The 22,206-nt window shown below is 58.9% G+C and overlaps 1 protein-coding gene across 10 annotated transcripts; it reads right to left on the reverse strand.

The window, feature by feature from the left end:
- Window positions 1-478: 478 nt before the first annotated feature.
- On the reverse strand, window positions 479-15,711 carry PRMT2 (protein arginine methyltransferase 2). 10 transcript variants are annotated; one of them, XM_060198820.1, is made up of 13 exons: window positions 15,439-15,705; window positions 14,218-14,291; window positions 13,880-13,975; window positions 12,320-12,427; window positions 10,296-10,478; window positions 6,689-6,850; window positions 5,964-6,128; window positions 4,607-4,782; window positions 3,580-3,709; window positions 2,526-2,728; window positions 1,769-1,940; window positions 1,578-1,637; window positions 479-1,288 (listed from the first exon to the last, which is right to left on the reverse strand). In XM_060198820.1, exons 3-13 carry the CDS (start codon window positions 13,916-13,918, stop codon window positions 1,256-1,258), a joined length of 1,431 nt encoding a protein of 476 aa, XP_060054803.1. In that variant the 5' UTR covers window positions 13,919-13,975; window positions 14,218-14,291; window positions 15,439-15,705; the 3' UTR covers window positions 479-1,255. The 10 variants fall into 10 exon arrangements, with proteins under 10 accessions (XP_060054803.1, XP_060054806.1, XP_060054799.1 ...); XM_060198816.1 differs by having other exon boundaries at window positions 484-1,288; window positions 1,613-1,637; XM_060198817.1 differs by having other exon boundaries at window positions 484-1,288; window positions 1,613-1,637; window positions 15,581-15,702.
- Window positions 15,712-22,206: the final 6,495 nt, after the last annotated feature.

Genomic DNA, 22,206 nt, shown 5'->3' on the forward strand with positions numbered 1-22,206 from the left:
AAATAGACCAAAGCTTTGAATGGGATTGAATCTATCCCTATATAGGCATATGGTTAAGCAGAAGCCAGGGGGAGCTGGCATACTATCCAACACAGGTAAAGGCTTGGGGATGGCTCAGCAGGTACTGCAGGCACCTGCCCATACAATGGAGTCCTGGGTCCAAGCCCCGCACCACAGGGGAGCACTAAGGACAGCCCAAGGGCACTCCCCACAGTAGGGCCTGGGGAGTCGACTATCAGGCACGCTCTGGGGCCAACTTCTTGCAGACAGAGAAGAGACACCACAGCACCAGAGCTCACCCCACGCCATGGCACTCACAGCCAGACAAGCGCCTTACCTAGTGAGCTAGCTCTCCAGCCTTGGTGCTAACACTTGACCTCCCCACCACCCCAAGCCCACACTTTGCAAGGGGTTTCAACACAGGAGTCTGGGAGGGCACACCACTCATGTACCACAACAGTGTGCCTCCACACACTCTATTCAGAGGCAGGCTTGAGCCTGGGGGGCCCTTGCCTGGGGGTGTCTGACCTGCATGTGGGCTGCATGCACATTTGCTCTGTGGCACCTCGTCTATCTGCGTGCTCACGGCGTCCCCATATACTAAGAATGTCGGTAAAAAGTTAACAGCACAAGAACATGTGGGCACCTACTGGTACACTCGCTTCTCCACAGACGAGAAGGCAATGGCAAACACAACCCCACATTACCAGGTGTGTACAACATGAGGCCGACACCAACATTCCTGCAGTTCGGAAGTATTTATTCAGCACGAACCATGTGCAAACACCGCTGGCCTGGAGGATGTCTGTACAGTGTCTCAGCAGAGTCCCACACATGGAAGGCTGTGCACACACATTCCCATCTGCAGGGGCCCCATTCCACACTTCCAGAGGGTCTACAGGGCAGTAAGAGCATCACTAACACGTGTGCATGGGTCACGGTCACAGGAGCACAAGTGGACGTGGATCTGAGGGGCTCAGAACTAGAGCTAGTTAAACACTGCCATCAGGGCACAGGGCCACCAGAATACCACAGGGAAACACTTCTAGGGCACAGCCGCAGCATGGGTGTGGCCGGGGCAGCACCAGCTGAGCCTAGCCTCGGCTCCTTGGGGCCCTGGTGACGGGCGGCAGGAGCCCAGGGGTCAGGGGTCAGCAGCGCCGGGCAGAGACAGAGTCCTGCTTCCAGGAACGTGCTCCCACCAAGACCGGTGCCTGCTCAGGGTACACACTGTTTCCCAGCCCGACATTAACCGTCATCTCCAGATGGGAAAGACTTTTTCTCCAGTCTGAAAAGAACAAAAGGAGTATCACCCCAGCTCACTCAACACACTACTTCCCAGTGACTCCGTGCTGATGCGAGGGTGGGATGAAGGGGTAGGGACTTTATCACCCCAGCTCACTCAACACACTACTTCCCAATGACTCCGTGCTGATGCGAGGGTGGGATGAAGGGGTAGGGACTTTAAAATGCCTTCAACATAAAGGGCCACAAATCAAAACACCAGCAGGACTAGAGATGGAGGGAAGCCATGCGAGCGTCTCTGCTCCCAGACCCCACACCTGAGCCCGTCAGACCTCAGCAGGCAGAGCACACCGTGTGCCAGGCTCACCCGGCCTCAGCCTCGACTCCACGTCCTGTGCTGGGGACACATTGTGTCAGGAAGACGAAACAGGAAGACAGAGTCACGGCATGGCCGGGGCCTGCCTGGAAGGTGGGGGCACATGTGCCTGTGGGCCCCGGGCCCACTCTCTACCAGACCGCTTACCTTCAGCAGCACGGGGTCCAGACTGGAGGTGATGGCCCAGCTCAGCGTCACGGACATGTGCCGCCTCCACACAGGGTTCCTCTGCAGCACGATGGAGCCTGTGACCACGTCCCCCGCACAGACGGGGACCGGCTCATCCATCATGAACAGCACCTGCTTCCAGTGCGTGGTGCTGCAAGACACCGAGACGCAGCAGCGTGACTTCAGGACACGGCAGCTGGGCCCCCACGCTCCAAGTCACAGCCTGCCAGAGTCACATCAGGACTGCCAACCCCCCACCTTCCCAGCCCCGCCACCTCAGTCGGCATCCAGCCCACCACTCCTCTTGGGCCCTGTTCTGTGCTTGAGTCCTACATCTGACCACGGCCAAGCAGGTGGCGGCAGTCTCGAGTGCCATCAAAGATGGTGCCACCCCACACTAGCAGCCGTCAGGTGTCGATGCCAAGGGCTTGTCTAGCTTCTGCCCTCCACCAAGTCTGCAGGCATGCTCCTAGCTGAAGCAGCATCTAAGTGGCCAAGAAGAAATGGGGCCACTACCAAAGCCTTGCAGCCTCTCTCCAGACCCGGGAATGCTGAGCCCAGTTCCCTGCACATGCAGTGCTGGCCGCTGGCCGCCTGCCCACCTACGCCCAGGGGTCAGCATGGCCTGGAGGGATGGGTCTCTTCAACATGACTGGCTCAGCCCCTCAACACTTCCTGCCATGTCTCAGGCCCAGCCCCCCACATCCAACATGGGCATCAATGGCTGTACACTCACGGGTGGAAGGGGCCCGTGCTCAGCACGAGCTGTGGCTCATCCTCCTCCAGGTTCTGGAAGTGGACACTGAACCAGGCTGTGAATCCATGCAGCGTGCCGGCCTTCTTGATGTCAAAGCACAGCTCACCCCTCAGCGTCTGTGTGCGGGCAGACACAAGAGACACACAAGGTTCTGGGCCTGGGGAGGCAGGAGGCTGTCCATCCTATGGAAAAGCTAGATGAGCTCCTCCCAGGAGAAGCAGGTACTGAAACTCGTAGGGTGAATCCAACACGACAGGCAGTCAGAGAAAGGTTCCATAGATGTGGGTGTCACAAGTCCATGTCCTGCCCAGGTGTGTGCATTTCTGGGATAAGCAGGAAGCTCCAGGTCACGGCAGCCCTGTGTCTCTGCCACCTAAGTGCCAGGAGAGGCTTTCTGCACCACAGCACGACCTTGTGGCCACAAGGACACATACAGAATTTCAAAGCTGGTCACATGGGAAAACAACCCCAATTACAAGGGCCAGGGAGACAGTCCAGTGGTAGCACACAGCACTGGCGAGGGAGGTCCCTGACTGATCTGCAGACCACCTACAGCCCAGCTGGTTCTAGACCAGAAAAAGTCCACTCCGGAAATGAATGCAGTGGCTTTGAGCCTGGAGGTGCTAATCCAAAGATAACTGAAACTGTTAAGAGTTCACTATAAAAAAAAAGTGGGAGTCAGATGGTAGCGCAGCAGGTTAAGCGCAGGTGGCGCAAAGCACAAGGACCAGTGTAAGGATCCCGGTTTGAGCCCCCGGCTCCCCACCTGCAGGGGAGTCACTTCACAGACGGTGAAGCAGGTCTGCAGAGGTGTCTGTCTTTCTCTCCCCCTGACTTCCCCTCCTCTCTCCATTTCTCTCTGTCCTGTCCAACAACGACTTCAATAACAACAACTACAACAACAAAAAGGGCAACAAAAGGGAATATTAAAAAAAAAAAACTTTAAAAAAAGTGCAGAGCTAGCAGAGCTCGGGGTCCATTCCTCACAGTGTACCCCCACGGAGCCTGTCCCACGTGCATCCATCCCCCACACCTCCAGCTCAGCAATCTGCACAGTCCTCATGTCCAGTTGCAGGATGGTGCACGGGTCTGACAGACAGTCTTCTGGCTTCAGTATGTGGTTATACTTGGGCTTTGAAAAAAACTCCTTAATCGCCAGAGATCTGGGGAAAGAGCAAAGGAATGGCTACAGCTACCACAAGCAGCCTGGACAGACAGACAGACAGACAGACAGACGGACACAAACATGAGATAGTGAGGGCCTTTTCTGTGTGAGAAGTGTAAAGCACTATCAGCAGGGCTGGGTGGTGGTGCACCTGGTTGAGCACACACGTCCCCATGCAAAGGACCTGAGTTCAAGCCCACAGTCTGCAAAGGGAAAACTTCCCAAGAGGTGAAGCAGGTCTGCAGCTCTCTCTCTCTCCCTATCTGCCCCTCCCCTCTCAGTTTTCTCTGTCCTGTCAAATAAAAAACAGAAAGGGAAGACAGAAGAAGGGGGGAAAATGGCCATTGGGAGAAGTGAATTGGTAGTGCTGGCACGAAGCCCCAGTGACAGACCTGGTGGCAAAAGCTGACTGAGCAGCTGAAGGAAGCATGGCCGCTGGCCGGCAGTGCTGGGAGCTGACAGGCTGTCTGGGAGCCTGCGGCAGCCTGAGTCTGTTCTGTAGCGCCGGTGTCAACACTCATCACAGGCGCTGAAGATCTGGGGCCAGGCTTTGTTTTACAACCTGAGCTACTTCAAGTCTCCTTCCTGACGCACAGCAGATGAAAAGCTCTCCCTGGGGAGTTACTCAACACAGTCTGAAGAGCTTCCCCTGGTGCTGTCCATGGCGCTCCCATGAGGTACCAGGGTCCTCACATGGAAAGGTGATTGCCCTGCCTCAAGGTGGCATTTCAAAATGACTCTGCTTCTCCCTCCCTGCCCGGGAGTTTGAACTGCACATTTCGAACCCGTCGGCTACGGGTCTAAGGGTGTCCCAGCAACAAGCCGGTGCCGGGCTGAGAGCAAAGTGGCTTCCGGCGTCCCCTCGCCCGCACAGCACTGCCCCTGCCCCACTCACTTGAGGGCGCTGAGGTTGAACTCGTAGGCGTTGTCCCAGAACAGCACTTTGCTGCGGTAGTCCCTGTCTGCACTGCAGGGTACCAGGTGCAGCGCAGCTGTGGTCGGCCAGATGACTCCATCCTCCTTCAGCCATGTGTCCCGAGCATACAGGACAGACTCGATCATGAACTCAAACTGCGTGGGCAGGGAGACGGGAGGCCGGTCACGGACCTCGAGAGCTGACTGACCGGTGGACAGAAGCCACCAGCCTGAGACAGTGCCCACCCAGCCTGCTAAGCGGCAGGTTCTGGCAGAAGGTCAGGAACAACCTTCCTGCTACCCTGCGGTCAGTCAAGAGCCGATTCTGACCACGGGAGTGGAACGGGTCTCAACCACCCCAGAGAAACCCACCCAGCCTAGGGCCCACTTGGAGCCTCACAGCCCTCTCACTCCAGCGGCTATAAAGACTCCTAAACCTTTGACTCACTGCCCCCCACACACAGGCTGGCGTGGTACCTGAGTCATAGCAGTGGCCTGGCTTCACCACCAGCCCCAGGAGATCTTATTCTGGAGGACACACACTCTCAGCCCCTGGCCCCCTCTGCACAGGCCTTCTGGTCCACTCCAAGTCTGAGGCTGGAAGGTGCCACCCACCCCAGCCACACTGGGCCAGCACCCACGTCCCAGTCTCCACTGGCCAACAAATCCAGCTCTGCCCAGTATCACTGACTACAAGCCCTCAGCCTATCTGGGAGTCCTGAGCCCGGCCCGCTCATGACCACAGGACACAGTGACCCAAAGGACCAACACCAACTGGGGTCTGCAGAGCACTACAGGCAGGCCAGGTGAGACACGCCACAGGCACTCACACTGGAGGGTGTCAGAAGCCACCCAGGGGCACATCCACCTGCATGGAGAGCCATTTACTTCTGCAGGCACTTAGCAATGCTGGACACTAGGCCAAAGTCCACGAACATCTGTCCTAGTCCCCTTCAGCGTTAAAACAAAGTGCGCTTGATGGTGAGCCTGGACCACGGGTCCAAGCCCTGTGCACCCACACCTCCTCACCAGACACCCCCACCCCCCAGCACATTAGCCCCACACTCACCAGCAGGCAGGTGCTCTCCTGACCCCTCAGGCAGGTGCCCGGCACACCAGCCCATCCCCCACCCCCACAGGCACACGTCCAGCACACCAGCCCCGGCCTCACCAGCAGGCGGGTGCCTCTCTGCCCTCCTCAGGCAGGTGCCCGGCACACCAGCCCATCCCCCACCCCCACAGGCAGATGCCTGGCACACCAGCCCCACCCTCACCAGAAAGCAGGTGGCCCCCTGCCCTCCTCAGGCAGATGTCCAGCACACCAGCCCCGCCCTCACCAGCAGGCAGGTGCCCATCCACTCAGACACCAGCACGTCCACCTTCTCGGGCAGTACCACGTCCTCCACCTTCTGCTGGAACACGGTGATGACATCAGCAAAGCCGTTCTGCAGGACCAGCTGCCCCGTGTGCTGGGCCATCTCGCTGGCCTCCACGGCATACACCTGGGGGACAGAGGCATCACTGGCATCGCTGCCAGCCCGCTGCTGCCAAGGACCCAGCCAGAGAAAGCCCTCAGAGCACGCAGCCCGAGGTATGCACTGCACAGGGTACCCTGCACACAGGGCTGTGAGGGAGACCTCTGCACCCTGGGCCACAGACCTGTGGCCTGGCATCACTGGGAGTCCCCATGGGTCAGGAGCCCAGCTGGGGAGAAGGAAGCTCACAGTCTCTCCTCTGTCCCACCTACTTAAGATTCGCCTGCACCCATGGACCCCACATCCCACTCTGCAAAAACTCAGCACCTAGCTCACCCCTAGCAGGCCCTGAACATCCAGCTCTGCCCACACCCCACACCCCACAGGAGCCCAGGCCCCCAGCCTCCCACACAGCCCAGCCCAGTCCAGCCCCTGGGAGCCCCCCACCCCCCACACAGCCCAGCCCGGCCAAGCAGCTCCCTGGGAGTCCGCGGTCTCCCACACAGCCCACTCCTGGGAGCTCCCCCTGACCCCACACAGCCCAGCCCAGCCACTAGGAGCCCCTGGCAGACTAGGCACCCACTCACAGCCTTGGGTTCCGCGTGGTGGGCACAAAAGAGGCTGATGATGCCGGTGCCACAGCCCACGTCCAGGATGACTTTGCCCTGCAGGGACTCTCGGTTCTGCATGATGACGTGGTGGTACTTACTGGTCCGAGGCTGATCCGCCAACATCTCTAAGTGCAGCTTCTGCAGGAAACACACAAAGGGCCCTGAAAAGGGTTCTACAAAGGATGAGACAAGCAACTGAAGCAAATATCCAAGGGTCCCACCATTCCCCCCCCCAAAATAAAGAACAGGAAAGAGAGCGGCCAGAGAAAGAATGAAGCAGAAGCTTCCGGAAGCTTTGCGCAGACTGCTGCCTGCAGCCACTCTCTGAGCTCCAGAGCCCATGCTGTGAGGGAGTATGGAACCTCACCTTGCCTTATGGACCCCACCCCAAGTAGGATCCCACACAGACACACCCTGTGCCCTGGAGGGGTGCCAGGTGCACCCCTTAACCCTCAGGTGAGGCCTCTCAGGTGAGTCATGTCCTGAGGGAGCCAACGGCCAGAAGCCCTGGGGCGGGAGGGGTAGAGATGGAGGTGCCTGGAAGACTGAACCCCAGCACAGCCCCACACAGCTGTACAGACACTGCAGGGAGGGGACTTGGCAGGTCCCAGCTGCACCCTGAGCTCCAGAAGGAGGTCACCAGGGCTCCCAGACCCACTCTGCTCCTCAAAGAGCCTCCAGCTGCAGTATAGAGTCAACAGAGGTGAGTGAGAGACAGCCGAGACAGAGGGTGAGTGAGAGACAGCCGAGACAGAGGGTGAGTGAGAGACGGCCGAGACAGAGGGTGAGAAAGACAGCCGAGACAGAGGGGAGTGAGAGACGGCCGAGACAGAGGGGAGTGAGAGACAGCCGAGACAGAGGGTGAGTGAGAGACAGCCGAGACAGAGGGGAGTGAGAGACGGCCGAGACAGAGGGTGAGAGAGACAGCCGAGAAAGAGGGGAGTGAGAGACGGCCGAGACAGAGGGGAGTGAGAGACAGCCGAGACAGAGGGTGAGTGAGAGACAGCCGAGACAGAGTGAGAGACAGCCGACACAGAGGGTGAGTGAGAGACAGCCAAGACAGAGGGGAGTGAGAGACGGCCGAGACAGAGGGAGTGTGAGAGACGGCCGAGACAGTGGGGAGTGAGAGACGGCCGAGACAGAGGGGAGTGAGAGACAGCCGAGACAGAGGGGAGTGAGAGACAGCCGAGACAGAGGGAGTGTGAGAGACGGCCGAGACAGTGGGGAGTGAGAGACGGCCGAGACAGAGGGGAGTGAGAGACAGCCGAGACAGAGGGGAGTGAGAGACAGCCGAGACAGAGGGTGAGTGAGAGACAGCCGAGACAGAGGGGAGTGAGAGACAGCCGAGACAGAGGGGAGTGAGAGACAGCCGAGACAGAGGGGAGTGAGAGACAGCCGAGACAGAGGGGAGTGAGAGACAGCCGAGACAGAGGGGAGTGAGAGACAGCCGAGACAGAGGGAGTGTGAGAGACGGCCGAGACAGTGGGGAGTGAGAGACGGCCGAGACAGAGGGGAGTGAGAGACAGCCGACACAGAGGGTGAGTGAGAGACAGCCAAGACAGAGGGGAGTGAGAGACGGCCGAGACAGAGGGAGTGTGAGAGACAGCCGAGACAGAGGGGAGTGAGAGACAGCCGAGACAGAGGGGAGTGAGAGACGGCCGAGACAGAGGGGAGTGAGAGACGGCCGAGACAGAGGGGAGTGAGAGACAGCCGAGACTGAGGGGAGTGAGAGACAGCCGAGACAGAGGGGAGTGAGAGACGGCCGAGACAGAGGGGAGTGAGAGACAGCCGAGACAGAGGGAGTGTGAGAGACGGCCGAGACAGTGGGGAGTGAGAGACGGCCGAGACAGAGGGGAGTGAGAGACAGCCGAGACAGAGGGGAGTGAGAGACAGCCGAGACAGAGGGGAGTGAGAGACAGCCGAGACAGAGGGGAGTGAGAGACAGCCGAGACAGAGGGAGTGTGAGAGACGGCCGAGACAGTGGGGAGTGAGAGACGGCCGAGACAGAGGGGAGTGAGAGACAGCCGAGACAGAGGGGAGTGAGAGACAGCCGAGACAGAGGGGGGTGAGAGACGGCCGAGACAGACGGGGGTGAGAGACAGCCGAGACAGAGGGGAGTGAGAGACGGCCGAGACAGAGGGGAGTGAGAGACAGCAGAGACAGAGGGGAGTGAGAGACAGCCGAGACTGAGGGGAGTGAGAGACAGCCGAGACAGACGGGGGTGAGAGACGGCCGAGACAGAGGGGAGTGAGAGACAGCCGAGACAGAGGGAGTGTGAGAGACAGCCGAGACAGAGGGTGAGTGAGAGACAGCCGAGACAGAGGGGAGTGAGAGACAGCCGAGACAGAGGGGAGTGAGAGACAGCCGAGACAGAGGGGAGTGAGAGACGGCCGAGACAGAGGGGAGTGAGAGACGGCCGAGACAGAGGGGAGTGAGAGACAGCCGAGACAGAGGGGAGTGAGAGACGGCCGAGACAGAGGGGAGTGAGAGACAGCCGAGACAGAGGGGAGTGAGAGACGGCCGAGACAGAGGGGAGTGAGAGACAGCAGAGACAGAGGGGAGTGAGAGACAGCCGAGACAGAGGGGGGTGAGAGACAGCCGAGACTGAGGGGAGTGAGAGACAGCCGAGACAGAGGGGAGTGAGAGACGGCCGAGACAGAGGGGAGTGAGAGACAGCCGAGACTGAGGGGAGTGAGAGACAGCCGAGACAGAGGGGAGTGAGAGACGGCCGAGACAGAGGGGGGTGAGAGACGGCCGAGACAGAGGGGAGTGAGAGACAGCTGAGACAGAGGGGAGTGAGAGACGGCCGAGACAGAGGGGAGTGAGAGACGGCCGAGACTGAGGGGAGTGAGAGACAGCCGAGACAGAGGGGAGTGAGAGACGGCCGAGACTGAGGGGAGTGAGAGACAGCCGAGACAGAGGGGAGTGAGAGACAGCCGAGACACAAAGTGCGCTCACGACTGCTGGTTTCACTTGGCCCTGATGGCAGGACGGCAGGTGCTCTGGGCTCCGTCTCTAGGCTGCACGCAGATCAGAGACCCAGCCTTTTCTCACGTAACTTCCTCCTCCCACAGAGCGGCGCCCAGCTCTGGCACCTGTGTGCTGGGACTGAACCTGGGCCCCTCACATGCAATTCCGGTGCTCTCACACTGTACTATCTTCCCCATCAAGTCTCTCCTGAAAACGTTAGTACTTAGAGGCCTGAGAGGTGGCAGTGGACAAAGCACTGGACTCTCCAAGTGAGGTCCAGGCCCCAACTCTGGCACCTTGTTGCCAGCGTGATTCTCTGGTCCTCTCCCCTCAGCATATTTTGCTTTCTTTTTCACTTTTGTTGCCCTTGTTGTTTTTTATTGTTGTTGTTATTGATGTCATCGTTGTTAGACAGGACAGAGAGAAATGGAGAGAGGAGAGGAAGACAGAGAGGGGGAGAGAAAGACAGACACCTGCAGACCTGCCTCACCGCCTGTGAAGCGACTCCCCTGCAGGTGGGGAGCCGGGGGCTTGAACTGCACATTTTGCTTTTAAGAGAGCACTGAAAGTCGGAGGAGGGCCCACCCTCATTCACGGTCCCCGGCGGCAGTACCAGGGTGCCATAGCTGCCAAAGTACTCCTCGTCCTGCCACGTGTCCTCGGGGTCACCCTCCTCCAGCTGCTTGCCCAGGTGGTTGGCTGGGATGTAGCCACAGCGGCCTGCTCGCTCGCCCCACCACCAGTCCGCCGTGGTCTGCCTCAGGATGAGGATCTTCTCTCCCCTCAGGAAGCTCAGCTAGAAAACAGGAGTGGCCCTTCAACAGGAGCCTGACCGGCCCGTGCAAGCTGGTCTGCGGGCGACGGCCCCTCCCCAGGGCACAGTCGCAGAAACTTCAAGGACAAGCTCCGGCAAGTACGAGAGCCCGTGATGCTGGAGGCCAGGGAAGCTCTTTTACAGGACTTCTGACAAACTTCTTATATTCAGATTTCTTCTTTCTTCTTTAATTTTGTTCATTTTACTTGCTAGAACAGAGAGAAATGGGAAGGGAGGGGAGATAGGGAGGGAGAGACAGAGAGACACCTGCAGCCCTGCTTCACCACTCATGAAGATTTCCCCCTGCAGGTGGGAGCCAGGGGCTTGAACCCAGGTCCTTGTGCCTGGTAATGCATGCGCTAAGAAGCCAGGTGTGCCACTGCCTGGCCCCTTCGATTCAGCTCAATGAACTCTTTCAGCCTAGACACTCTCCTTATAAAGGAGCGACACTAAGTTAACGAGGTTTATTTGGTGCCCAGTCACAGTCAAACAAGAACAAAGGAGTGGTCCAGGAGGTGGCGCAGTGATAACGCTTTGGACTCTCAAGCATGTGGTCCTGAGTTCGATCCCCGACAGCAGATGTGCCAGAGTGATGTCTGATTCTCCCTTTCCTCCTATCTTTCTCATAAATAAATAAAATATTTTTTAAAAGAACAAAAGGAAACATGATATGAATGCCTAGTAGGTGTCTTAAAAACTCTAAGAATCTAAAAAGTGAATGTCCTGACATGTATTGGTGATTATCTTAGAGTAGTGTAACTACATTTCTTTGTTAATCACCATTCTGAACTCTCTAATCAAATCTTTAAAACTGTGACCACTTTCAAGTCTTTCTGTCTTTTACAGAAATGGCTGTTTTGCTATGATGATTTCAAAGGTGTTTCATCGGGAAAGAGGTCCATGCAAAACACAAGTTTCTACAAACCTTGAGGTTGTGAAGCTGAACTGGGTTCAGGAGACCATCCTTCCAAATGCTGGATGTCTTAGAGCAAGGTGAGAGCAGTTTTCCCATTTCTGCCTCTTACCTGATTTCTACAGAATTTGGAGACTCTTGGAAAGGTCTCCTGTTTTCATGTCAACAAAACTGCTTGCATAAGTCAATCAAAATCTTTTCTCTTCACAAACGCTAGTTCTGCCACCATGATGCCAGGCTCATGGCCAAGAATACGCAGAGACAACTCCAAGGTGGCCACAGTGTCTGTAGTTTGCACATCATCAAGCCATACACCAAGCAGGCAACTCAGGGAGAGCTATCAACTATGAGAGTGATCGATGGAAAGGATGAAGACGCTGAGGAAGGCTACAGCACTGCTCGGCTCTGACGCAACCTGGTGCTGGGGAGTGAGAGCCCCAGGGCCTCCGGTGTCAGCCTGGTGATAACAGGAGGTGCTCCCTTCCCAGTCACAGAAAGTCAGGGTCACTGTGATCATCTCTGGCAAATTGGGAAAGGGAATAAGGGGCAGACGGTGGTGCCCCTTATTGAGCGCACACAGTAGAGTGCACAAGGACCCAGGTTCAAGCCCCCACTCCCCGCCTGCAGGGGAAGCTTCGCGGTCACCGAAGCTGCAGGTGTCTCCTTCCCTACCCTTCCTATTTTTCTCTGTCTCTGTCCAGTATTTTTAGAAGAAAAAGGGAATATATTGTAGAGAGAACATTCACATTTCTACTCTTACAAATATTAGATTTTAACCTTGTCTTTGAGGCTTGTTTTCCACTTGTGATCTAGACTCTGGCAATTCTAACAGTCCGGGGAAAGGTGTAAGGGTGGCAGAGGGGAAGCCAATGTTGAGATGCTGGTCCCGCACACAAGTGGGTACAGCTACCTGCGTGTCGTTGGGGGCGGAATAGTCTGCGATGGCCACAAACTCCTCGGGGAAGATGCCCGGCTGGGCCCACTGCTCCTCTCCATGCTCAGTCAGCTCCACTCCCGCCTGCTCGAACCAGGGAACCGACCAGACTGAGTGCTGAGCTCCTCCTGCCCCACCCCCAGGCCTCTGGGGTCTCCAGGAGGACCCTGTGGCCACACGTTTATCATACAAAGTGCACCATCTTCACGGGCAGAATACGGACCATGCACCCGTATCCCACCTCTGTGTCAGTATCGAGGATAAAACGGCCTGCCTGCACCCTGAAGGATGCATTACAAAAAGAGGCGCCAGCATGTCCTGTGGCTCACTGGTCCTCAGCAAGCCGTCCCGACAGTATGACCAGCCCGGGACTTGCCTGGAGATGCTGGCAGGTCCCAGGAGCACCAGGGCGAGAGCTGGCTCAGGGAGGGCGCAGCAGAGGTACCATGTGGCCTCCCTCACAACCCACTGCCGCCCAGGACCAGGGAGGCCTTGGCCCCTGGGCCTCACTCTGCCCAGCACCTTCGTCAGGGAGGGCTTGCCCGAAGGGTAGCCCTGGCAGCGGGAGGCCCTCCGCCCGGTATTCCCAGCCACTGAAACAGCCCTCCCAGTATTTACACAGGAAACACATCTTCGTAAACAGGAAGGAATTTCATGTTCACTTTAGAAAATACGTGAAAGCTGGGGCTGGGCAGCGGCACACCTGGTAGGGCACATACATTAGCGGGCACAAGCACCCAAGTTCAGGTCCCCAGTGTCCGCCTGCAGCGGGGCGGAAGTTTCATGAGCAGTGAATGAAGAGGGGCTGCAGATCTCTCTCTCTCTCTCTTTCTCCCTCTCACTATCTCCCTTTTCTCTCTCAACTTATGTCTCTATCCAAAATAAATTAAAAACTTTTTTTAAAAAAGTATGTGGTAGGGGGGTCGGGCGGTAGCGCAGCAGGTTAAGCGCACGTGGCATGAAGCGCAAGGACTGGTGTAAAGATCCCGGTTCGAGCCCCCAGCTCCCCACCTGCAGGGGAGTCCCTTCACAGGCAGTGAAGCAGGTCTGCAGGTGTCTGTCTTCCCCTCCTCTCTCCATTTCTCTCTGTCCTATCTAACAACAACAATAATAACTACAACAACAATAAAAAAATAACAAGGGCAACAAAAGGGAAAATAAATAAATAAATATAAAAAATAAATAAGTAAATAATAATAATAAAGTATGTGGTAGAGGGTAGATAGAATAATGGTTATTCTAAGAGACTCTTGTTCCTGAGGCCTCCAAAAAGAATGTGAAAGCACAGAGGACGGAGGAAAACGTCATTGTCCTGTCCTCTCACTGCTAACAGAGGCCAGAAGCACAACAGCCAAGTCACGGCTCCACAGTGCTTGCCTCTGGGCTGAGGGGCAGACCTCGCCTGTATCTAAGTGGGTTAGAAACACACACTGGAGAGTAGGGCAACATGTCCACACGTCTCCTGTTCTGTGCGATGTACATGCGATGTGTGAGATCTTGTCTGTAAACATCCTCACAGCCTAGCCCCCAAATTACCTGTGGTTCACTTCCTGGGTCGGCACCTGGCGTGGCCATGGTTCTCTGAGGACAAGTTGCATCGCCCCTACTGCCTCAGCTTCTCCACTGCTCCCACTGAAAGACAGAGTGGGAAGAGACTGATACACGAGGCCTATGAGAACACCGCCAACCAAAGGGTTGTAAGATGATCAGAGGAAGCAAGGGGAGTAAAACGCTGTTTGGGGAATGGACAGAAATGAAATTTATAAAAACTGCCCTTGTACGAGCACCTGAAAGCATAAAAAAAACATTTCAAGGAGCTGACCAGATCAGACACACTTGTCACCAGGCACGAAGTGCGAGACCCCAGCTCCCACCTGCAGTGGAGGCTGCTCAGGTGGTGAAGCAGTGTAGCAGGAGTCTCCCCTCATGCCTCTCAGTTCCTCTGACCCTACAAAGAAATGGGCAGGGGAAATGAGGGGTGGGAGAGTAGCCCATGGTCATGCAAATAGACTCCTGCCTGAGGCTTCCAGGTCCCAGGTTCAATCCCCCAGCCCCCACCACAATCCAGAGCTGAGCAAAGCAGTCACAGGCCATACCCTGCAGAGACAGCTACCAGGTGGTGACCTCCCGACTCTGACACACTGACCAGGTGGGGACAGTGACCCCCGACTCTGACACACTGACCAGGTGGGGACAGTGACCCCCGACTCTGACACACTGACCAGGTGGGGACAGTGACCCCCGACTCTGACACACTGGCCAGGGGGGGACAGTGACCCCCGACTCTGACACACTGACCAGGTGGGGACAGTGACCCCTGACTCTGACACACTGACCAGGTGGGGACAGTGACCCCCGACTCTGACACACTGGCCAGGGGGGGACAGTGACCCCCGACTCTGACACACTGGCCAGGTGGGGACAGTGACCCCCGACTGTGACACACTGACCAGGTGGGGACAGTGACCCCCGACTCTGACACACTGGCCAGGTGGGGACAGTGACCCCCGACTCTGACACACTGGCCAGGTGGGGACAGGTTGGAGGCAGTGGCTGCATGTGCACACAGACCATCCCCAACAGCCATGCTGTGGACACTGCCCACACTGGTCCCTCCCTTACAAGCCGCACAGGCTGTGTGCGGGGCCTTCAGGGCGAGGCCGTGCGGGGATGGGCACGTGCACAGGGGTGGCCAGGTATCATGGCCAGGCTGGGCAGGTCGCCAGGTATCATGGCCGGCAGAGTGGCACGTGGCCATGCGCTGCCAAACTGGGCTTGTGGGTCCCGCCCGCTCTGCGGCCTGGAGCTCTCCCCCGAGTGGGCGTGGCGCGTGTGCCTCGGGTGGGCGGGCCCCGCGCTGTGGGCGAGGCCACCGATGTGGGCGTGGCCACTGGTGTGGGCGTGGCCTGGCGACGAGCCCCGCGCGGGCGGGCCGTGATGTGGGCGTGCTGGGGGTGGGCGGGCCCCGCGCTGTGGGCGTGGTCACGGTTGTGGGCGTGACCTGGCGCCCAGTGTTGGGGGCGTGGCCGGCGCCGTGGGCGGGTCCCTGCGCGGCTCCCCGAAGTATGGAGGGTCCCTGGGTGCGTGGTCCTGACCGCGAGAGCCCGTCCCGACGTTCGGACGAATGTGTGGCAGGGGCTGGGCGGCTCCGCAGTTCGGGCTTGAGCGCGCAGCAGCTCGAGGAGGGGCGCGCAGGCGGAGCCCCGCCTGCCTCGCGCCGCCCACCGGGATTCCTACCTCCGCCTTCTCCGCTGGAGTCGCATCCACGGCGGGAGCGCAGAGACGAACCCGGACGAGCAGGAGCAGCCGCGCCCTCACTCGCGCAGACGCAGTGCGCGCAGCCCTGGCAGCGCCCTGCCACAGCGCAGGCGCAATGGCGCTGCCTCTTGGAAGCGCCGGCCCAGGTCCCTAGCACAGGCGCAGTAGCGGTCAGTAAGAGCCCCACCCCGACTCGCGCGCAGGCGCATTAGCGGTCAGTAAGAGCCCCACCCCGACTCCCGCGCAGGCGCATTAGCGGTCAGTAAGAGCCCCACCCCGACTCCCGCGCAGCGCAGTGAGTAGCGGTCAGTAAGAGCCCCACCCCGACTCCCGCGCAGGCGCATTAGCGGTCAGTAAGAGCACCACCCCGACTCCCGCGCAGGCGCAGTGAGTAGCGGTCAGTAAGAGCCCCACCCCGACTCCCGCGCAGGCGCATTAGCGGTCAGTAAGAGCACCACCCCGACTCCCGCGCAGGCGCAGTGAGTAGCGGTCAGTAAGAGCCCCACCTCGGACCCCGCAGGCCCGCTGCTCAACTCGGGCGCGGGTGGCGCCTGGGGCCTGGGAGGGTGGGGTCCCGCTGAAGGCGGGACTTGCCCGAGAGGAATTGTAGGTGCAACCTAGAGGGCGGGGCTGGGCGCAGGCGAGGTACAGAAATCACAGAGCTTGTTGGCGAGCAATCACCTGGGGGCCACGTCACCTGGGGGGGCACGTCACCTGGGGCAGCATGTCACTGGAGGGGACACATCACCCGGAGGGAGCACATCACCTGGGGGGGCACGTCACTGGAGGGGACACGTCACCTGGGGGAGCACATCACTTAGGGGGAGCACGTCACCTGGGGGAGCATGTGATTGGAGGGGACACGTCACCTGGGGGAGCACATCACCGGGGGGTGCAGGTCACTGGAAGGGACACGTCAACTGGGGGAGCACGCCACTGACTGGAGGGAGCACATCACCTCAGGCGGTCGCATATTTCAGGTGACTTCAGCAGAGCCCAGACTCAGCGCAGGCGTGCACAGCTAGAGGGCTGCGGCACATGAGCCCTGACAGAGCAAAGAGCACTGTCTCCATGAGTCCAGCAGGAGTGACCTAAGAAGAGGCTCAGACACCGGGAGTTTCCAACACACGTGACAGAGACGGGGCCCAGGCCGCTGGATGGGGGCACCTGGGGTGCTGGCGGCCTGACCCTGCTGGGACAAAAAACACATGCCCAGGTGCTCCTGGGAGCACCAGCCTCAGCTCCCTGCAGGCTCACCTGTCTGTGTGCTCCCGGGAGTAACGGCCTCAGCTCCCTGCAGGCTCACCTGTCTGTGTGCTCCCGGGAGTAACGGCCTCAGCTCCCTGCAGGCTCACCTGTCTGTGTGCTCCCGGGAGTAACGGCCTCAGCTCCCTGCCCTCACCTGTCTGTGTGCTCCCAGGAGCACCGGCCTCTGCTCCCTGCAGGCTCACCTGTCTGTGTGCTCCCGGGAGTAACGGCCTCTGCTCCCTGCCCTCACCTGTCTGTGTGCTCCCAGGAGCACCGGCCTCTGCTCCCTGCAGGCTCACCTGTCTGTGTGCTCCCGGGAGTAACGGCCTCTGCTCCCTGCCCTCACCTGTCTGTGTGCTCCCAGGAGCACCGGCCTCTGCTCCCTGCAGGCTCACCTGTCTGTGTGCTCCCGGGAGTAACGGCCTCTGCTCTCTGCAGGCTCACCTGTCTGTGTGCTCCCGGGAGTAACGGCCTCTGCTCCCTGCCCTCACCTGTCTGTGTGCTCCCGGGAGTAACGGCCTCTGCTCCCTGCAGGCTCACCTGTCTGTGTGCTCCCAGGAGTAACGGCCTCTGCTCCCTGCAGGCTCACCTGTCTGTGTGCTCCCAGGAGTAACGGCCTCTGCTCTCTGCAGGCTCACCTGTCTGTGTGCTCCCGGGAGTAACGGCCTCAGCTCCCTGCAGGCTCACCTGTCTGTGTGCTCCCGGGAGTAACGGCCTCAGCTCCCTGCAGGCTCACCTGTCTGTGTGATCCCGGGAGCACCGGCCTCAGCTCCCTGCAGGCTCACCTGTCTGTGTGCTCCCAGGAGCACCGGCCTCTGCTCCCTGCAGGCTCACCTGTCTGTGTGCTCCCGGGAGTAACGGCCTCTGCTCCCTGCCCTCACCTGTCTGTGTGCTCCCAGGAGCACCGGCCTCTGCTCCCTGCAGGCTCACCTGTCTGTGTGCTCCCGGGAGTAACGGCCTCTGCTCCCTGCCCTCACCTGTCTGTGTGCTCCCGGGAGTAACGGCCTCTGCTCCCTGCCCTCACCTGTCTGTGTGCTCCCGGGAGTAACGGCCTCTGCTCCCTGCAGGCTCACCTGTCTGTGTGCTCCCGGGAGTAACGGCCTCAGCTCCCTGCAGGCTCACCTGTCTGTGTGCTCCCGGGAGTAACGGCCTCAGCTCCCTGCAGGCTCACCTGTCTGTGTGCTCCCGGGAGTAACGGCCTCTGCTCCCTGCAGGCTCACCTGTCTGTGTGATCCCAGGAGTAACGGCCTCTGCTCCCTGCAGGCTCACCTGTCTGTGTGCTCCCGGGAGTAACGGCCTCTGCTCTCTGCAGGCTCACCTGTCTGTGTGATCCCAGGAGTAACGGCCTCTGCTCCCTGCAGGCTCACCTGTCTGTGTGATCCCAGGAGTAACGGCCTCTGCTCCCTGCAGGCTCACCTGTCTGTGTGCTCCCGGGAGTAACGGCCTCTGCTCTCTGCAGGCTCACCTGTCTGTGTGATCCCAGGAGTAACGGCCTCTGCTCCCTGCAGGCTCACCTGTCTGTGTGCTCCCAGGAGTAACGGCCTCAGCTCCCTGCAGGCTCACCTGTCTGTGTGCTCCCGGGAGTAACGGCCTCAGCTCCCTGCAGGCTCACCTGTCTGTGTGATCCCGGGAGCACCGGCCTCAGCTCCCTGCAGGCTCACCTGTCTGTGTGCTCCCGGGAGTAACGGCCTCTGCTCCCTGCAGGCTCACCTGTCTGTATGCTCCCAGGAGTAACGGCCTCTGCTCCCTGCAGGCTCACCTGTCTGTGCGCTCCCGGGAGTAACGGCCTCTGCTCCCTGCCCTCACCCCCACTTTGGCCAGTCCTTAAACCTCTCCCAATGTGCACACACCCTGTCTCCCTCCCTCCCTTCGTTTTTCAGGCCCTGGGACTCCTGCATTTAATTTCACCTACTCAGGAGGAACATGAACCTATGCAGGGCCTCCAGGAGTAGTTACTTTATTCTGCTTTGCTTTAACTTAAAGCTTATTTCTAAAAACCACCTGGGCAGTGGCTCCACAAGTAGGGCACAGGGCTCAAATCTCTCTCGTTTGAAGTCCCTACGCTCACATGTATCAGAAGAGTTTTTTTTTTTTTTTTGCCTCCAGGGTCATCACTGGGGCTCAGTGCCTGCAGTATGAATCCATTGCTCCTGGACCTGCCATTGTCCTGCAGACCTGCCTCACGGCTTGTGAAGCCACTTCCCTGCAGGTGGGGAGCCAGGGGCTCGAACCGGAGCCTGGCTGCAATTATAGTGGAGCAAGTCTTAGTGCCGTGGTCTGCCCAGACATGCCTTCCCCCAAAACATCGGCCCATTGGGGCTGGATCCACCTGCCAACAACCATCTTAAGGATTCTGGTTCGAGCCAGATTCTGGTTCACAGGTGGTGAGGCAGGTCTGCAGGTGTCTGTCTCCCTCTGTCTTCCCCTCCTCTCTCCATTTCCCTCTCTCCTATCTAACAATGACGACATCAAGAACAACTACAAGAATAAAAAGCAAGGACAACAAAAGGGAAAATAAATAATAAATGGCAAAAATATAGACAGATAGATATAGTCAGTCCATACCTGTGTGTCGTATGCTTTACATTGGTTTGTTCTAGCCCTCCCCCGCCAAGAGAATTAGATCAGTCCAGTTAATTTCGCGGGCCGCTTGGCCCCGCCCCTAGGGACCCCGCCAGAGTTCGAGAGTTTCCGAGTTACAGAGTAAGAGAGAGTTCCACAGTGGAAGAGTTTCAGAGGGTTCCCCAGTACTTGAGTTCCAGAGTTCCAGAGTTGGAGAGTTCCCGAGTGACAGAGTAAAAGAGAGTGCTTGTGCCGCCGCAAAGAGACAGCCGCAAAGAGACAGTTCTGTTTGGTGATTAGTTTGTCTTAGTTTATGAATCGTTGTTCCTGAATAAAGAAATACAGCTTCCCTGCCCAGCCGTTGTCTCCGCGTCTCTGTTACCCGCCCGTGAAGCCAACCTGCCCGGCAAGAGCCTCCGAAATTTTAACAACACCTGTGACCTTGGGGGAACCACTGAAGTTTCCAGTGGAGGGGATGGGGACGCAGAACTCTGGTGGGGGAACGGTGTGGAAATAGACCTATTATTCTTCAATCTTGTAAATCAGTATTTAATCACTAATAAAAGTTACTAAAATAAAAAAATCCCAGACTGGTGAAGCCACAGGAGCGACAACAGAACCACAGCAGCACAGTCGTGCACACATCCGCAAGAGCTCCACACCCGAGGCCTTGCCCTGGCTCCTGGCCTGGCCGCCTCCTCCTCTCACATTCAGGAGACGGCTCAGCGGTGCAGACCCTGAGCTCCCAACGCCAGTTCCTTCTCAAAAAAGCAAAAATAAAAACAGCTGAAAAACAGAAGCAGAAGCCCTGCTGTTGCCAGCAGGGTCCCTACAGCTTCCTGGAAGGAGCTTGGCTCTAGGAGGGGTGTCTAGAGCCAAATGGATTCATGGAACCTAAAGTGGAGCGAAAATAACAAAACGTGGCACTCATGAAATGCCGAGGCCACCACAGTTGCAGAGGAGGCCAACTGCTGTCCCGACAGCGTCTCCTGTGGATGAGGGGCACTGGTGTGCACAGAGCTCCATCTGGTCCTCAGGCCAGGCCCCCGAGGGCCTGCCTGGCCCCTGGCCAAGCCTGGACCACCTGAGGAGGGGGAGGGGCTCTGAACACGGACCAGGCCCCGCAGCCTCGCCAGGCCTGCCCTGCCGCACGTAGAGCATTCTTCAGCCTGACACGGAGCCCTTTGTCTCTCGCTGGCCCTGGGGAACACAGGCCTTTTCTCCCGGTGGAGGTGGTCACTGGCAGCTTGGTGGCGGGTGGCAGAGTCTTTTGTGTAAGAACAATGGGTCAGCTCTCCCTCCAGGGGCACCCTAGGCGTCCTCCGCTGGAGTCAGGCCAGACTGGTCCAGGAGGTCGGTGCTGAGGGCTGGTGGTGGGCAGGGTAGGCAGGGGCCGGGCACCCATGGACTCGACCCTCTGTGCCCCTGCTAGGGGAGAGCTGATGGCCTTGTGGTGATCCTATGGGTGGCAGAGGGTCAGAGGCCATGCCGGGTTGGAGGAGGCTACGGTCACACAGGGTCTGCCCTCCCCTGACTGAGCCTTGCCTCTCATACTGGCTACAGAGGTGACATGGACAGCAGGCAGGCCCCAGCTCCAGCACCCCCTCTTCTACCCCACTCACCTGGGCCTCCCTGCCACGCACAGGGCCCCACTTCCCACCAGAACGGCAAGGCTGTGGCCCCTCGGCCCGCGGGAAGGCACTCTGTCCTGGGCCAGGATCCTGAGTCCCTGCTTACCTCAGGTGTGCTTCCGCAGCACCTGGGCCAAAGACTGGCCCCTGGCAGCCCCCAACACCCAGGGCGTGAAGGCAGTCGGGGGAGAGAGAGGAGATGGTGGCCAGAGACTGGCACTGGCAACACGCCCATGCCGGCCACTGCTGCCTTGCCCCTGGTCACTGGCTTGGTGGATGCCAGGTCTGTCACTGGGGCCACAGTGGACCCTCTTCAGGACCCTCTTCACCTCACTGAGATCCACACATGGGGCCCTGGGGAGACCAGCCAGTTCCAGCACCCCACAATGCTACCCCTGCCCATCAAGAGTCAGTGGTCCCACTGACCTTGGTCAGCAGGGCTCCCTGTGGGGTTGGGGCATGCTGTCCACTGCCTGTCTGTGGCTCCAGGGACACAGGACTCAGTGGCTGCTGTCCATGTTACATGGGCAGCACGTGGTCCAGGCTGTCCTCCTGGGGGCCAACCACCCAGGAAATGGGATGGAATCTGGCCAGGTGGGTGGGGAGAACCTGGCACCATGGCAGCATGGCCTTGGTGGCCTGGTGGGAGAGGGAGAACCCAGCGGGTGGGGACTCAGGAAGGTCAGAGCCAAGCTCTGGTGGAGGGTGGGGTGAAGACAGGAGCCCCAGGAACACATGCTTGGGAGAGCTGGGAGCAACTGGGGTGACTGAGACATCCCCTTCTTCCCATGTCTGTAGTCCCCCTTGGGGATGGAGGGCTGTGCTGGACCCCAGGGCCTTCCTACTGGGCCTGAGCAGGTTGGACACTGAGCTCCTGGGTGCCAGGGCCCACTCCGGACACCCCCACACAAGCAGGACACACATGCACACAGACCCAGCACACACAGAGGATACTCCCTCTATTTGACCGTAGGCAGGGAAGATGCCCCCTGATCAGCATCCGGAAAGGACATCTCTGGGCAAGGCCAACCACACCCTCACCCTTGGGACCCATCACCAGCTGACAGCACCTTCCCTTAAAGCCCCCTCCATGACCCTGACCCTTGCCGGCCTTGGGATGGCGGCGCAGCCAGGGGCAGCCACTGAAAGCTTCTTGCTGACTGG

The sequence above is a fragment of the Erinaceus europaeus genome, chromosome 9, assembly GCF_950295315.1.
Source record: "Erinaceus europaeus chromosome 9, mEriEur2.1, whole genome shotgun sequence".
Lineage (NCBI taxonomy): Eukaryota > Metazoa > Chordata > Mammalia > Eulipotyphla > Erinaceidae > Erinaceus > Erinaceus europaeus.

Excerpts from the sequence above, each read along its gene's own strand:
- PRMT2 (XM_060198818.1), bottom strand. The coding sequence starts at position 13,918 with ATGGCCACGCCAGGTGCCGACCCAGGAAGTGAACCACAG. Across the intron at positions 2,729-3,579 it reads TGCAGATTGCTGAGCTGGAG|GATGGACAGCCTCCTGCCTC; the intron begins GTGTGGGGGATG and ends GCTTTTCCATAG. Across the intron at positions 1,941-2,525 it reads AGCACGGGCCCCTTCCACCC|CACCACGCACTGGAAGCAGG; the intron begins GTGAGTGTACAG and ends GGTGTCTTGCAG.